The 14,753-nt window shown below is 56.9% G+C and overlaps 2 protein-coding genes across 3 annotated transcripts in view; one reads left to right on the forward strand and one right to left on the reverse strand.

Annotated features, from left to right (window-relative positions):
• Positions 1 to 3,085, forward strand: part of PLEKHG6 (pleckstrin homology and RhoGEF domain containing G6) — a 16,176-nt gene extending 13,091 nt beyond the window's left edge. For both annotated transcript variants that reach the window (XM_024733127.1, XM_024733128.1), the window contains exons 14-16: positions 1,077 to 1,222; positions 1,897 to 2,598; positions 2,799 to 3,085. In XM_024733127.1, coding sequence (XP_024588895.1) covers positions 1,077 to 1,222; positions 1,897 to 2,598; positions 2,799 to 2,808 — 858 coding nt within the window. In that variant the 3' untranslated portion in view covers positions 2,809 to 3,085. The remainder of the gene's footprint in view (positions 1 to 1,076; positions 1,223 to 1,896; positions 2,599 to 2,798) is intronic.
• An 81-nt stretch (positions 3,086 to 3,166) lies between these two features.
• On the reverse strand, positions 3,167 to 14,699 carry TNFRSF1A (TNF receptor superfamily member 1A). Its single transcript, XM_024733129.1, has 10 exons — positions 14,422 to 14,699; positions 7,937 to 8,090; positions 7,592 to 7,720; positions 7,227 to 7,376; positions 7,001 to 7,079; positions 5,211 to 5,281; positions 4,974 to 5,087; positions 4,632 to 4,660; positions 4,167 to 4,431; positions 3,167 to 4,058 (listed from the first exon to the last, which is right to left on the reverse strand). Exons 1-10 carry the CDS (start codon positions 14,458 to 14,460, stop codon positions 3,751 to 3,753), a joined length of 1,338 nt encoding a protein of 445 aa, XP_024588897.1. The 5' UTR covers positions 14,461 to 14,699; the 3' UTR covers positions 3,167 to 3,750.
• Between the last annotated feature and the right edge of the window lie 54 nt (positions 14,700 to 14,753).

A 14,753-nucleotide genomic window follows, 5' to 3' on the forward strand; every position in this document is an offset into this window, starting at 1 on the left:
ATCCCTCCGCTGCTGGATCTTGGAGGGCAGGGTAGTCCTGGTGAAGGAAGGTGGGAGGCTTGGGCAGTAGCCCTTTGCTCACCAGCATGAAAGTACTTCAATATGTGCACAATGATAGGGCCATTCCAGCCGGTGCTGGTAGCAGCGCCGCCCCCAGTAGCCTCCACCACCTCTTTTTGCCAAGCCTCCGCCTTTGGCCTCTCCAAGGGTTCCCTTGCCATCCCTCCCCTCCCCCAAGAGAAAGTTGTCCTTTGGTAATTCCTGACCCTTTCTAAGGCTGCCCTTGAAAAATAGTGCAGTTACTGAACTAGGACTCACAGAGAAAGACCCAGCCCCAATTCTGCGTCTCTCTACCTGTGCGCCCTGGATCAAGTCCACTCATCTTTCTAAGTCTTGTTTTCCCATCTGTAAAATTGGCTAATACACTGCAGGGTGATGGTGTGTGTCAAATGACCGCCTGCATGTAGAGGTGCTTCATAAACCACTTCTCAGATATTACTATTTTATTCCGGTGGCGCCTGTATGAAAATGCTGAGGAAGACAAAATATAATGTATCCTCTCTCCATTCCTCTTGGGGTGGTCTTGTTGTCAACTCTGAAGGACAACAAAGTCCTCAACCCAGGACAAAGCCTGCCCCTGCCCACCCTGGTGGTAGGAGAAAGAGTAACCTGAGGGCCCAGCATCATTCGGAGCAATTATGCCACCATCACCACCAATCAGGGAGGACTTCCTGAAGGAAGAAACAGACCAGACCTTGGCTTGCCAAGGGGATGTGAGAGGCAGGAAGAACGTACAAGTAGGAAAAGGGGCCTTATGTTTACCCCACACATCCTAGGACCAGCTCAAGAGTTCAAACACTGGCTCCGTCCTACTTTCCCGCGGCATGACCGTGGCAGTTACTTAACCTCAGAGTCTCTGTTTCTCAGGAGTAAAGTAGGAGCAAAAACATCTGCCTCATAGGGCGGCGGTGGTGAAGAGAAAGCAAGATAATGTATGTAAAGCACTTAGCATGGTGCCTGGCGTACAGCAGGTGCTCAATAAATGAGAGCTCTTAACGAAAGTATCCCCACCCCAGGTCACCCTGCAAAAGCTGAAGGCAGAGGAGTACATCCAACAGAAGAGGGAGCTCCTGGCCCTCTATCAGGACCGGGACGGGGAGTCCCCAGGCCCCAGGCCCTCCATGCCTTCGGTGGAAGGCTCTGAGAGCAGCACAGAGGGAAGGTAAGACCTACAGGGCGTACAAGGCCTCCCAGAGGAGGGGGGCTGCAGGCAGGGAGGGAGGGCAGAGGAGCCCACAAGGTTGGGAAATGGTATTACAGCTTTTGGGGGGACTGGGACCAGACTGAGGAACCCAGGCTACAGGTTGACACCAGCCGTGCGAAAGGCCACATGAGACAGCCTATGGGGTTAGCCAGCCTACGGCTGGCACAGGGTGAAGGAAACAGGCACGAGAGGCACAAATTCCCTGAGAGAATCAGGTTCCCCAGGCCGGGGATGGAGAGTGAAGGCCAGTATGGGTTTGCGGAATGTCAGAACTGCAGGGACCCGGCTAGTTCAAATCCCCAGAGAGCGTGAGAGTTTCACCCAAAATAACACAGCTGTTGAGCAGCACGGTTATAGAGAAAAAAAGACTCCATCACTGGGGGATAACCTCAGGGGAGCTCGGGAAGCACTCAGCAAATACTTGATAACAAGTTTCTGGACTGAGTGCAGGGGCTAAAATGCCTTAAAGGAGCTTATAGTCTAGCCAGTGAGATGAGAAAAACAATCAGTGCAATGTAAAAGTGATACCAAAATAAGTCTGGAGGAGGGCGCATTTCCGGATGGAGGGATCAAGGTAGACTCCCTGGACTTGGAACTTGACCCCTCAGCATCTGACTCTGACCATTTGCTAGTAACTGTAGGACTCCTGAGTCCTCGACCGTCATCCCCCAGCTGGTGGTGACAGAAGACACAGATGAAGGTGCTCCCTTGGTACCAGATGATACCTCGGACTCTGGCTATGGCACTCTGATCCCAGGCTCCCCCAAGGCGTCCCACTTTCTGCCAAGCCGTCTACGCTCCAAGGTCCTTCGGCAGGACCCTCGCCGCACCTTCTCCACCCTGGACCTCCGAGATGTTCCTTTGCATCTCCACCCTCCTGACCCCCAAGCTCCCCAACGCCGAAGCACCCCTGAACTGCCAGAGGCAAGTGTCCAGAAAGGAGGCAGCCTTCCCAGGGGAGACCCACCGACCTGGTCTGAGGAAGAAGGTGGGACCTCGGTTGGAGAGAATGTGGTAGTGGAAACCTTACATAGGGCCCGACTTCGGGGGCAGCTCTCCCCCTCCCTGACCCACACTGACTCTTCTGGGGAAAGCCCCTGGGAATCCTCATGGGATGAGGAAGAGGGGCCCTTCCTGGGACCCGGCTACAGCCCCTCCCCTCACCCGCTCCGGGCCGAGGGCATGCTCCAAGAGATCCGGGAGGAACTGGCCAGCCAAAGGATTGAGAGAGTCCCCGAGCCTGGGGACAGCAGACCTCGGAAGCTGACTCGGGTCCAACTGCAGAGGATGCGGGGGCTTCACGTCATACACCTGGACACGCCCCTGTCCACATCGTAAGTGCAGAAGGGAAGCTGGCGTGGGATGGAGCGGAGGGGAAGGCCAGTATGGAGCCAGAGGGGATGCCGGGGCAAGGGGGGGGTGGCGGGACAACACAGGAGGGCAGGACCAGAGGGGGGTCATGGCGGGGAGGGGCCTTTAGCCTCACTCTTCACCCCATGTCTGCCTACCTGACACCTGCCTCTTGCCTTTGCAGAGAGGCGTGAGGGAATACCTCCCTAAGAGTGCTGGTCACCACCTCCACCCCTGGATTCTACCTCAAGGACACTTCCCCAGGCACTCTGCCCTTCCTGCTCTGAGGACTTTGGGGATCAAGAGCTGTACACCGATGTGCCACAGACACACGAGTCCCACATAAAGTTGTGCATAAAGATGGCCGTCCAACCAGCACTAGATGAGGGCGGGGCAAAGAGAACCTGGCGGGTGAGGAGTCACAGGCTGAGCACAGGTGACTCCTCTGTTACTGGGCTGCACGAGGGTGAGGTATCCCCCCGCCCCCCTACTCCGCCAGGATCACGGCTCTGGCCCCGCCTCCCACACGCACCACGCAGAAAGGCCACTCCCTCCAGGAGCAGAGCTTTAATTCCGGGCTTTTAGTGTATTTACAAAAGTCCACAGCTCCAGCGGGAGGGCCCTTTGTTCTGTGCCTCCCCTGCCTTGGGACACTTCGGCTTACTCTGTGCTTGTCCAGGCAGGGGGACAAAGGTTCTATTAGTGTACATAATGGAAACAAAGATTGCTTATCTACTGTGAAACGGGCTCAGGGACCAACCAGGGGCCCCCAAGCAGCCTTGCTGGGTTCTCCAAGTCCAAAATGGGCAATGAGGCGCCCCTCATCCCCGCAGCCACCGCCTGGGCTCCTGGCACACTCAGCCTCTCTCACGAGTAACACACACTCCACATCACACAGACACACACACTCTGACACACACACTACACACAGCTCACCCGCTGGCAATGCTCAGGCAGCTGAGATATACACTGAGGGAGTAGCACCAGGTCAAGTGGCTGCCGGATCATGCCTGCTCCGCCAAGACCCTTCCCCTCCAGAAAAACGGGGATCCAGAGGGCATCTCGCAGGTCCTTCCAGGCTGCCTGGGGCAGGAAGCAGCCGTCTCAGGGCTGCCGGCAGGGGCCGGGGCGTGGCCTCATCGGGGAAGGCGGGGCTCGGGCGCGAGCGGGGCGGAGCCGCCCAGCGCTTCCTCGATGTCCTCCAGGCAGCCGAGCAGGTCCATGTCGCGGAGCACGCGGCCCAGCAGCTCCAGCGTGGCCTCGCGCCGCGGGGTGCGCCGCCGCCAGGCCGCCAGCATGCTGTACTGCGCCTCGCGCAGGCAGCGCAAGTTCTGCAGCTCCAGCCGCTCGATTTCGTGATCACTCAGCCCCAGCCGCCGCACGAACTCCTTCCAGCGCAACGGGGGCACGCCGTCCACCACAGCGTACAGTGTCGCGGGGTCAGCTGCCGGGAGGCGGCGCGGTGAGCCCGGAGCGGCGGCCCTCCCCGCCCGGCCCACGCCCACCCGCCTCCCCGGCCGGGGTTCCCTGCGAGGATGAATGAGGAACTCACCATCTGCGAGCGGAGCGGGGGCGCTGGGGGCGCCGTGGGCGCTGGCCTCCCACTTCTGCACAGGGGTGGGGACGGGGGTGGAGGCTGGAGGCGCAGGGAGGATGGGGCCAGCCCCTTGGTGGGGCGGGGCCATCTCTCTGGGGAGTGATGTGACTCTGAAGTTGGACCACGGCGGGTCACAGGGGGTGAAGGTGGGACTGGAGGCAGGACTGAAGCTCGGGATGGGACTGAAGCTTGGGGCCGGGGCCAGGGGCTCTGGCTCCCCCTGAGAGAGAGAGAAGGCACAGCATTAGCGGGGAAGAGGAAGTACAGCCCCAGCCCTCCTTCTGGGTTCCGGACAGGAGTTGGGGCTAGAGGGAATCAGGGGAGCCCCAGGACGAAGGGTGATTCCGGGTGATTTGGGTGTTACAAGATGACAACGGACAGTCAGGGAAGACTGCGGGTAGTTCCCCGGTTTCACCTTACCTCCTTTACAGGAGCCGACTGCCCACAAACTGAGAAAAAAAGAGACAAAGCGTCACAGATTTCACTTCCTCTCTCAACCCTGGCGCCCATCATGGGGCTGGCGGTGGGTACTTGTGGTGACATGCTTCAGGGCCTATGTGGCCCCAGGGACGAGAGAGCTACTGATGCAGTATGAGCTCTCACCAGCCGTCCAAGACCACCTCGTGCCAGTGGGGTCCTCGCCAGCAAACTAAGGGGACACTCATCTCCCTCCATGCCTGTGCACCCCTCCCTCCCGCCTCCTCTGAAGCCTCCTCCTGCATTCCTACCAGCACCCTTTCCCTTCCCAAAGGCCCCACTCACTGATGGAGTAGAGCTTGGGCTTCCACCGCTGGTATCGGCATGCTAAAACAATGAGGAGGAAGGATGCCAGGCAAAGACCAAATATGATCACCAGGGGTAACAGTACTGTAGTGCCTGGAAACAGAGCGGATTGTGGTCAGAGGAGAGGGGCTCCGGAGGTAGCAGGGCAGGACGGATGGGGAGGGGCATGACTAGGAAAGGGTCCATGGGCATGGGTACCAGGATAATTCTCCTCACCTGGGTCCTCAGAGTTGTTACTAGTCACAGGTAGAGCTGGACATAACTTCTCGCACTCCGTGTTCTTACAGCTAAAAGAAGAGAGAGTGCTGGTGAGTAGGGGCCCACCGTAAGAGGAATACAGGAAAGAAAGAAAAAGAAAAAAACCACACAGATTGTTGGAAAGTCTTGGCTTTACAAATATTTTAGCTATCTCTTGATATAATGGAAATTAATCCTATCTTGGGAATTGATGCGGAGGAAAGAAACATTAGTTAATCCCCAAATCATTTCATTTTAGAGCTGGATTTGATCTTGAAGAAGCTATGTAGAGGGCTTCCCTGGTGGCGCAGTGGTTGAGAGTCCGCCTGCCGATGCAGGGGACAGAGGTTCGTGCCCGGCTCTGGGAGGATCCCACATGCCGCGGAGCAGCTGGGCCCGTGAGCCATGGCCGCTGAGCCTGCGCGTCCGGAGCCTGTGCTCCACAACGGGAGAGGCCACAACGCTATGTAGAAAAAGAGTTAAAAGCAGTCAGAGTCAGGTATGAATTCCAGCCCCATTCATTGGCTAGCAGTGTGACTCCAGGCAAATCACTTCACCTGTGAGCCTCAGTTTCCTCATCAGTAAAACAGGGGTCCTACCCACTGTCAAGATTGAGGATTAAGTGAGATAATTATGCCTGACATATAGTAAGCCCTCAATAAATGCTGACTGTCATTGAATTGTTATTTTATCACTGTTTTACTGATGAGAATCCAGTGAAAAAAAGGTTAAAGAGCTTTTTCTCTAGATGACACTGCTGATGACAGCACCTAACTTCGAGAGAGGGGTCTAGCACGCATGTGAACAACTAAAAAACACATCTTGCTGGGGGCAGCCAGAGAACACTCTAGAACAAGCGCACCTTCCCGTTTTGGAGCTGGCACTGGGCAGCATGGACTAATGAGAACTACATCAGGGGTCCTAGAAGGAACTTGACGAGGTGAGTTCTCAGCAGGAATCTGAAAGCAGGGAGAGGTTATTTTGCCCACCTCACAAGCTCCTGGTGAGAACCACATGGAAGGGGTGTAGAAGTGCTTTTAAGGGGAAGAGACTCGTGGGAAAAAGAACATAGTTTCTTGTCAGACACTTTGTGGCTATTTTTTGTGGTTCTTACAGCTTTGCCAACCTGGTGTCATTATCCTTACTTTAAAGGTAAAAACAACTAAGGCTCAGAGATGTTAAGTCACTTGCCCAAGCTCACACAGCCTGAGATGTTAAACCCAGGGCAATTCAACTTTAGAACCCTCAGCTTCCTCTTTGCAAGCAAGTGTGCAAGAACAGCCTCTGCAGAGCCAGAAAGAGTGAGGAGGTGTGGTCAAAGGGACTGGGGAGGAAAGTGCATACTGCATTAAACCTAAGATCAATAATCAGAGACATTACGATTTACATCCTACATACACACACACACACACACACATGCACAGGTGCCAACTGAACCATGATACACCGTCAGCTGTTGTAAGATGCAGTATGATTTCAGAGATGTAAAAGTGTATTCCTAGAATCCATAGTAGGGTCTGTTGCCCAAGAATCTGAACGTCTTCCAAAAAACATCTGAATGTCTAAAAAGAACTTCAAGTCCTTGCGGTATGCGCCTCTATCCACAGAGACTTCATGAGATTTTAGGAACAAGTTGGGGGCAGGGAGGACTGTCTGGTATCTTGACATGAAGTGTCTCCCATCCAAACAGCCTGGAGGAGCCAGAGCACCTCCCACAGTCTCCCTCTCCCATGCCGATCTGGTGCCCAGCAGCCAGCAGAAGTACTCACTGAGCACAGGAGACGCACTCAGCTTCTCTTAGAAAGAACCCCACATGGCAGTGGCAGACGGTGTCCTGTCTCTCCTTGCCTGTAGGGAGAGATGCGGCACAGCTGAAGGAGGATGGCCCAGCACCCTGAGGGCCGGAGGGAGAACCAGCGGGGGCAGGGGTACAGCGAGCTGGAGACCGCCCTCTGGAGACGGGGTGACCAGCTGGGTCGGGAGGGCCATGCTCACAGGAGTGGTGCACCGTGCCGTTGGGGCAGAGGCTGCAGTTCAGACACTGGAACAGAGTTTCACTCCAATACTTCCGATACTGGTTCTTCCTGCAGCCACACACGGTATCCTGGTCCACTGCGCAAGGAGCAATCTCCACCTGGAACATTTCTGGTGCGGGGAGTAGGTGGGGTATGAGCTCCCGCTGTCCCCAGCGGGTGTGTCTCTCTGGGTAACGCACGCTCACACCCATGCGTTCGTTCACTTGCGCACATGCATCCCTGCCCGCCCGCAGCAGCACAGCTTCGTACCTTCCCCTGGAGACAAGACGCGCACACCCACCTGACCCAGTCGGCTTAGAGCCCCACCCCCCTGCTAAGACTTACCTTTCCGGCACTTGGAGCAGCTCAGACATTGTCTGAGGTGGTTCTCCGAAGCGGTAAAGGTGCCGCGGGCACACACCCTGCAGTCCGTGTCCAGCCCCGGGCCCGGACAATCATTGTACAGGTAGGTACCTGTGATTGGGGGGTCGGGGTTAGGCTGCAGCCAGGAGCCCCAGCCCCAGGACGGCCCGGGTACCTCCCCGAAGTCCCCGGGAGAGGAAAGGAGGGAGAAACTCCCAGCCCTGGAGAGGCAGCCAAGTCAGGGCCCCCACGTTCCGGAACATCAGGAAAGAGCAAAGGGAGAAGCAGGGCCCCCTGAGGAGCCCCACGGTTACCCCCTCCTCCTACCTTTGTGGCACTTCGTGCAGCAAATGGAATTATTTTGAGGGTGGCTATATTTCCCTTGGGGACATGAACTCTCTCTCTTCTCCCGGTCCCCGGGGTGAGGGACCAGCCCATGAATCCCCGCGGGGTACACATCCACCAACAGAGCCCGGAGCACCTGGGGAAGAGTCAGATGGAGAAGACCCCATCAGGAGAGGGAGGGGTGGGGTCTCAGAGGGAGCGAGTCTAAAGCCTTCCCAGCTCAAGTCTCTTCTCAGCGGAACATTCTCCCCAGGCCACTCCCGCTCACACGCCACGTTCTCCTCTAAGCCTAGGCTGCTGGTACAGTGCCATCTAGTTGTTCTCTGGTTGTCCTGTGCGTGCGTTTCTGTCCTTCCAACTCAAGGTTGGTAAACTCCAGGCACGGGCTGTATTGTATCCTTATCTCCCTAAAGCAGCTGTTACTGCTGGACACAGGGCAGATGTTCAAGGAGTTTTCTGGGTTGGGAACAGGCCCTTCCTTCCGACGAGTAGCCCCAAAGATTGGGGTGGCATTTCTCCATCTGGGTGCTGCGTTCACAGTGCATCCACTTTGTGCACATTCACGGAGGTGAACAGTTAGGATCTGTGCACTTTCCTGAACTATGTTATGCCATTAAAAAGGTTTTTTGTAACATCAGATTGGAGTGGAGGTGAGTGATGTCCCCGTGGGGGCCATTCCTGGACAGCGGGCAGAAGCCACAGGAAGAGTTTCTTTGTAAATCTGTACCAAAACCTCACTCAGGAGCCTGCCCTCGGACTCCGTGCTGCATCCCCTTCCCCCAGTAAACCTGCACGAATACCCCAGGTAGGCCAGGGCAAATGGGGAGTGGAGAAAAAGGGAAAGTTCAGGGTCAGGGATGGGGGTAGAAAGGTGATGAGGTTTAGGTGGGGCGGGAGTGGGCACAGGCATGGAGGTTACATGTAAGCGTAGCCGGCTGGAGGCTGGGGGTCTGGCTCAAAGACCACCGAGCCAGGAGCTGAGGGCGTGCCAGGGAGTCCCTCTGCCCTCTGCACATCGGGGTGTCCGGGGAGCCTGTTTTCCGGCCCCAGGCCGGGCCCCCCGTCCCGGAATCACTCGCCCAGCCCTGGCTTTAGAGCTGGGACGGCACAACCAGGAGGCTGTGTTGAGCTCCAACCCAGACTTTGCTGTTTCACCTCCTACCAGCCTCTTCCTGGCTTTCCCTGGCCCTTGATTTTGTTTTCTCTGCTATAAAGCCCGCCTTATTTGAAGATAAGAGGATGTCCTCCAAGGATGTTAAACTTTGGGAGCAAAAGGCTAATCAGATCCCAGAAACCCCAGCCCAGGACAGGAGGGCCTGGGAGCCCAAGGCTGTAGGCAGGTCACACCCAAGTCCCCCGCTAGGTGTCGCTGCAGCGGCCCTGAAGCCCAAGCCCCCGGCCCAGCCCCACACAGGGGAAGCCACATTCAGAAACCCAGCTGCCACCCCCCAGGGGTGTAGGGCGTCCTCCCCACCCAGAGGCAGCACCCTTCCCTGGCCACTCCAGCGCTGTGCCACCTCCCCTGAGAACAGGGCTGAGGCTTCCAGAGCAACAGGAAAAGTTTGGAGTGTTTATGGGAAGGACTTCCCAGTCCTGAGAGTGTGGTTCCTTTCCCCGAAGAAGGGCTCACAGCACCTAAGGTCACTGGCACTTGGAATTCCATCCTGGAGGCTGGGAGCAGAGCCAACCGGCAGAGACAGCATCAGGAAAAAGAACGGCGGCGGGTTGGGGTGGGGTGGGGGTCCTTCCCAGGGAGGAGGGAGAGGCACCTTCTCAGTCCACGTGCCTCCCACCGCGATCTCCAGCACTTTGGGGGTTAAGTCAGATCGGGAAAGGGAAATCTCTTCCCAGAAGCTCTGCCCGGTGACTCAGGCCAGAGGGAGGGAGGGAATCTAGGGGAGGGAGAGGGAACCAGCAGCTTCCCCAGCTCCTCAAGGGTCATGAGTCAGCAAAAAGGCTGAAGGGACCAGCCTGCAATTGGGACCCGATCCGATCCCTTCCTCCAGTGGGCCAGTCTCTCCCTCCAATCCCCACTCAGAGGCCCCTTTCCTCCCCTTCTCCTCCCAGGAGCCAAGCAATGGGCCTCAGTCCCCCTTGGCCCACTTTTTCGGGAAACGGCTCCCTATCCCATTCCATCCCAAAGGGAAGTCTCGGCCGACCCCCTGCTTCCTCCCATCAGGTCACTACCCGCCCCTCCCTGAGGGCCACTCAGCTCCTTCCCACCCCTCAGCATCCTTCCTTCAGACCCAGCCCTGCCCAGGCTCCTCCTCCGGGTTCAGCCAGTCTCTCTGCGGGTTGTCCTTTCCCTGGCTTCTCACGTGAGCCCCACCCCGCCCCCGACACTTCCCAGTTCCAGAAGGGAGCAAACCAAGGCTGCCCTCCCACCCGGGTTCACTGCCTTCCCACAGCCTGACTGGTTCTGGCCAGCTGGGTTGGGCTTGGGCACCTCCCTGGGGTCCTCAAACAATCCTTAGGAAATGCGGCCGGTTCTGAGGCTCCACACGCCCCTCCCACAGCACAGGCAAAACTCCAGAGCCCTGAGCACCCAGTTCCGGGAGGGAGCGAGCAAGACAGGATGTAAGACAAGCAGCACCATTTCCCCGGGTCCCCCCCCAGTCCCCAGCAGCCCCCGGAGCCAGCCCACTCCGACCCCAGGAGCCAGCAGGCACCATTCCTTGGCACTGGCTGGCTCCAATACTTGGCCACTGCATCTTGCAGAAAAACAGCAGAGATAGGGGGTGAACTCTGAGCGCCCAGACCCCAGGCAGCCTGAGTGCCTGTGGCCTGAAGCAGGGGAAGCGCAGGAAGCCGGGGTGCCTGTGGAGAGACAGTTGAAGGGGTGGCCCAGCACCCCTCCAGCTCCCCCATAACTTCCGCCTAGGGAGGCTTTTAAGTGTGACTTCCTGTGCTGGGGCCGCAGCTTGGGGGCAGAGGGGTGGACAGCAGAGCGACCCTGTGGTCTAGCTCCCACCCAGCAACCTCACTGTCCCGTCCTGCATTCATCTGTTCATTAACTTAAAATGTCTTGTGTTCATTTGATGTCAAAATCTTTGGGGAGCTCACGACAGCTTCTCCTCCAAGGCCCAGTTGAGGCCCGGCCTCCCTCCCCGAAAGCCCCCATTAATGAGGTTTCCCCCCACTCCAGCTCATGAGATACACAACCACTCTGTGAACTTTAAAAATATGAGTAAATTATACCTATTTTGGGCTCTTACCATAACTACCTAGGGTGAGTAGATACGGTCTCCCCAAACAGACCATAAACTATGCGATGAGAGATGAGAAAGTGTTTTGGTCAGAGATAATGTCTAATCCTCCGCACCCAGAAATGGAAGAGGGCAATAAATATGGTTTGACTGGGTGATTTCATGACTATCTGTCTTCCACTCCAGTCAAGGCCAGTGAAAACCAAAGTGGGAAGATGGGAGTCAGTGCCTCCCTGTAGGCATATATTTATCTCCAGGGGAGGGTTCCCCTCTCCTTCCCACACACACGCACAACCGCAGACACCCTCACAGGAGATGCTGACAAGCCTTCCTCTCCTTTTGAGCATCCCTGGTGAGTGAAGGTTTTGTGTCACTTACGAACGACACAAAGGCAGATATGAGTCTGAGAACCTCTGCTCTAGCCTGTTAGATGCCCACTTCACTTGGCTATTCTCCAGACCCTCAACATGCCCCAAAGGAAATCCATCGACCTCCTGACCTGGACAAATGTCACACCATCAAGTTCTCTTTGCCACCCTTCTCTCCTCAAAGCCCCCATCCCTCCTGTGCTACCATCCGGTCTGTAGTCCATCTTGCCAGACGTCCCATGTCACCTCTCAATCCTTTCCAAGTCCAGGGGTTGCCTCACACCCGGATCACTGCAACCGTCTTCCCGCCTTTTTCCTGCTCCAATCCATCCTACACGCTTTCCTATCTGCACTTAAGCTTCAACTTGCACCCACAGGTGTGGGAATCTTCCTTTCTGGGGCCGGACCTCAAACATCATTTCCATGGGTCACTCTTTCCCTGAATGAGAACTTGCAGAGGTACCTCACTGCTATACTGGACACATGCCCAGGTGCAGCGGCCCTGAGAGAACCATTTATGAATGAATGAATGAATTCCTCTACCTGGGACCACAGTCAGGACTCTCTCTCCATCCCTTCCCCCACTTCCTCCAATTTTCTCTTTCTCACTTCTTCTTGTTCCTCAACAGGGTCCTTCCCCGGCAGCCAAGGTGCTCAGCTTCCTGCCACCACCAGCCCCCAACACAAAATCCCATCTCTCCATTCCTCCGCTCTACCTCAAACCAGTCCCCTTTCTTTCCAGCCTACTGCCAGTGAGTGGCTTTAAAGCTCAGCTCCAAAACCACTCTTCTATGAGGCATTTCGTCCCTCATTCCATCCTTTATTCATTCAACAAACAGTTACGGAGCACGGTAGAGGCGCAGGTCCCGCAGGGATGCCCAGGTGAATACACGGCTTGAGCTCTCAGTTGGGTCAGAGACGGGCGACTGTGGACTCTGCGTCTCTGCAGGGAGCGCAGGCGCTGGAGCTGAGGTCCACTGAGCAGAAAAGGCAGCAGGACGGCACTCACATCCCTCCCGGTTCTGCCTCCCATGGGTGTTCCAGGGCACCACATCGTAATGCTTTTGTGGGCATTTCTCCCCGGAGTGCTCTAAAATCAGTTTTTGCTGTAAGCTGCCTTGGCTCCAAGACTGTCCGCTCGTTGAGAGCAGCAAGATCTTATGTGCTCTGTTACAGTCTCTCCCGCATTTTTCCCCCAACTGTTTCCCCTCCAGCTCCAGGCTGAGCTTGGTCCCTTAGCTGTCACACCCCAACCCGGGCTGGATCAGCTGCAGCCCCAGGCACATTCCTTCATTTGTTCAGGCTCCCCCGTACCTCTGTTTTCCAAACGCAGAAGCCACTGAGTAATTACAACCACTACTGATACTATTAACAATAGGAAAGCTAACGTTTATTGAGTGCTTTCTGTTTGCTATACCCTGTTCCTGTACTAGAATAGAGACTCCATGAAGGCGGAGACTTTTGTTAACTGTTGTAAGTCCAGAACCTAAAAGAGTATCTAGTGCCGAGCAGGCAGAAATGAATGGAATACTTAATATATATCTATCTATTTCATCTTCAACGACATTATGAGGTAGTGACGATTCTGTCCACCTTAGAGAGAAAGAAGCAAGGCATGAAGGGTTATGTTAACCTGCTCAAGTCCAGGCAGCTAGTCCCTGAGGGAGTCAGGACAGGACGGGGGGATTTACTGCCAGGAGACAAGAGAAGGCAGGGCAGCTGGATGGGGAGCAGGGAGAGCCCCTGGGGAGGACAGCCTGCACAGGAGGGAAAGGTGGGCCTGGGGCCACAGGAGGTGGCGGGGTGCTGCACAGGGAACTAGGGTCTAGAAACATGGACTAAAGCAGAGGGAGCGGGAGGAACTGGAGAGAAAGGTTCAGAAAGGAGACTCGAGAAGTCTGAGGAGATGGGACAGAAAAGAAAGGGATGATTTGGCGACACAGTACAAGACCCTGGGGGAAGAAGAGGTGGGGGGAAGAGAGGTGGGGGAGGAGTGGGGGGGGAGGAGAGGTGGGGAGTGGCGGTTGGGCCAGGGAAGAGCAGGAACCCTGAAGAAAGTGACCAACGCAGTGCCCCCAGCTAGGTGGAGGCGAGGGGCTGGGTTTCTGCGCAGGACGACTGCAGGACGTGGAGGGGTCAGGGATACATTGAAACAGGGCTGAAGCAAGAGAAAGGGACATTTTCCAGTGACGAAAACAACTGTCTACCAACTTCCCCAAACTGAGCTGTGGAAGAAGAAAGCAAGTGCTCTGTTGTCTGGGTCCGTGGGAAGGGCTTGGGGGGCAGGTCCAGGGCTCTGAGGCGGGGCAGCAGGGTCAGGCCCACAGACAGTGGCCACAGATCCAGGGTGAAGAGTGCCCCCCGGGTGGGAGGCCTGGGCCTGGGGAGGCCTATCCGGCTACCGATCCCCCTCCCAAATGCCTCCAACACACAGCATCCCAAGCCTACCCGCCCCAAGCCAGGGCCTCTCCCAGACTCAGTTTCCCCACTTCGCTGGCGTCCAGTCCCTGCCCTCCAGCAGGGTGTGCTCAGCCGGGCTCACCGGCAGCCTCGCCTGTCCACGGCCCAAGACTGCTGACCTGCCGGACACAATGCAGAACCATCCGGACTCTGAGAGGACAGACCTTCTGTCTCCCACTCCTTTGGGTTTCCTAACAAACTCCCCCGCCCCCGCCGTGGGCACCTGCCCCCGTCTTCCTGGCAGCCCGGGAACCCCTTTCCCTCCCTGCCTTTCAAACTTCTCCCTTTGCTCCCGACTCAGGGCAGCGAATGAATGGGGCAGTGTTTGAGGTCAGGCCGCGCAGGCCTGAGGCTGGGGCCCGGCCCTCGGCTCTCTCCCGCCCCAGGCGCCGCTGGCCCATCGGCCCACTCCGCCCTCCGTCCCCCGTCTCACCAGTGGCAGCAGCAGGCCAGGCACGGTGGGGAGGCCCATGTCCGGCCAGCTGTGGCCTTTCACTCCCCCATCCGGGCTCAGGCAGTGATGGACACAGGCGACAGTGGCAGCGACACAGTCCCAGGATGAGCAGGGTCCGGGGTGGAGCCCGGGCGTCGGGCAGGGGAGTGGAGGGTTGAGACTGGGGCGCGGATCACAGCCGGGTCCTGGGGACCTCAAACCCGGAAGGCCGGCACTGCAGCCTGAGTTCGGAGAACTCCGAGAGAAGTCAAGCAGAGAGGAGGTGGGAGGGGAAGGGAGAGGGAGGTGTTGCAACTTCAGGACAGGAAGAG

The sequence above is a fragment of the Neophocaena asiaeorientalis genome, unplaced genomic scaffold, assembly GCF_003031525.2.
Source record: "Neophocaena asiaeorientalis asiaeorientalis breed wild unplaced genomic scaffold, Neophocaena_asiaeorientalis_V1.1 scaffold150, whole genome shotgun sequence".
Taxonomy (NCBI): domain Eukaryota; kingdom Metazoa; phylum Chordata; class Mammalia; order Artiodactyla; family Phocoenidae; genus Neophocaena; species Neophocaena asiaeorientalis.

Excerpts from the sequence above, each read along its gene's own strand:
- TNFRSF1A (XM_024733129.1), bottom strand. The coding sequence starts at position 14,460 with ATGGGCCTCCCCACCGTGCCTGGCCTGCTGCTGCCACTG. Across the intron at positions 7,721-7,936 it reads CTGCACGAAGTGCCACAAAG|GTACCTACCTGTACAATGAT; the intron begins GTAGGAGGAGGG and ends CCCCAATCACAG. Across the intron at positions 5,282-7,000 it reads GAGTGCGTCTCCTGTGCTCA|CTGTAAGAACACGGAGTGCG; the intron begins GTGAGTACTTCT and ends CTCTTCTTTTAG.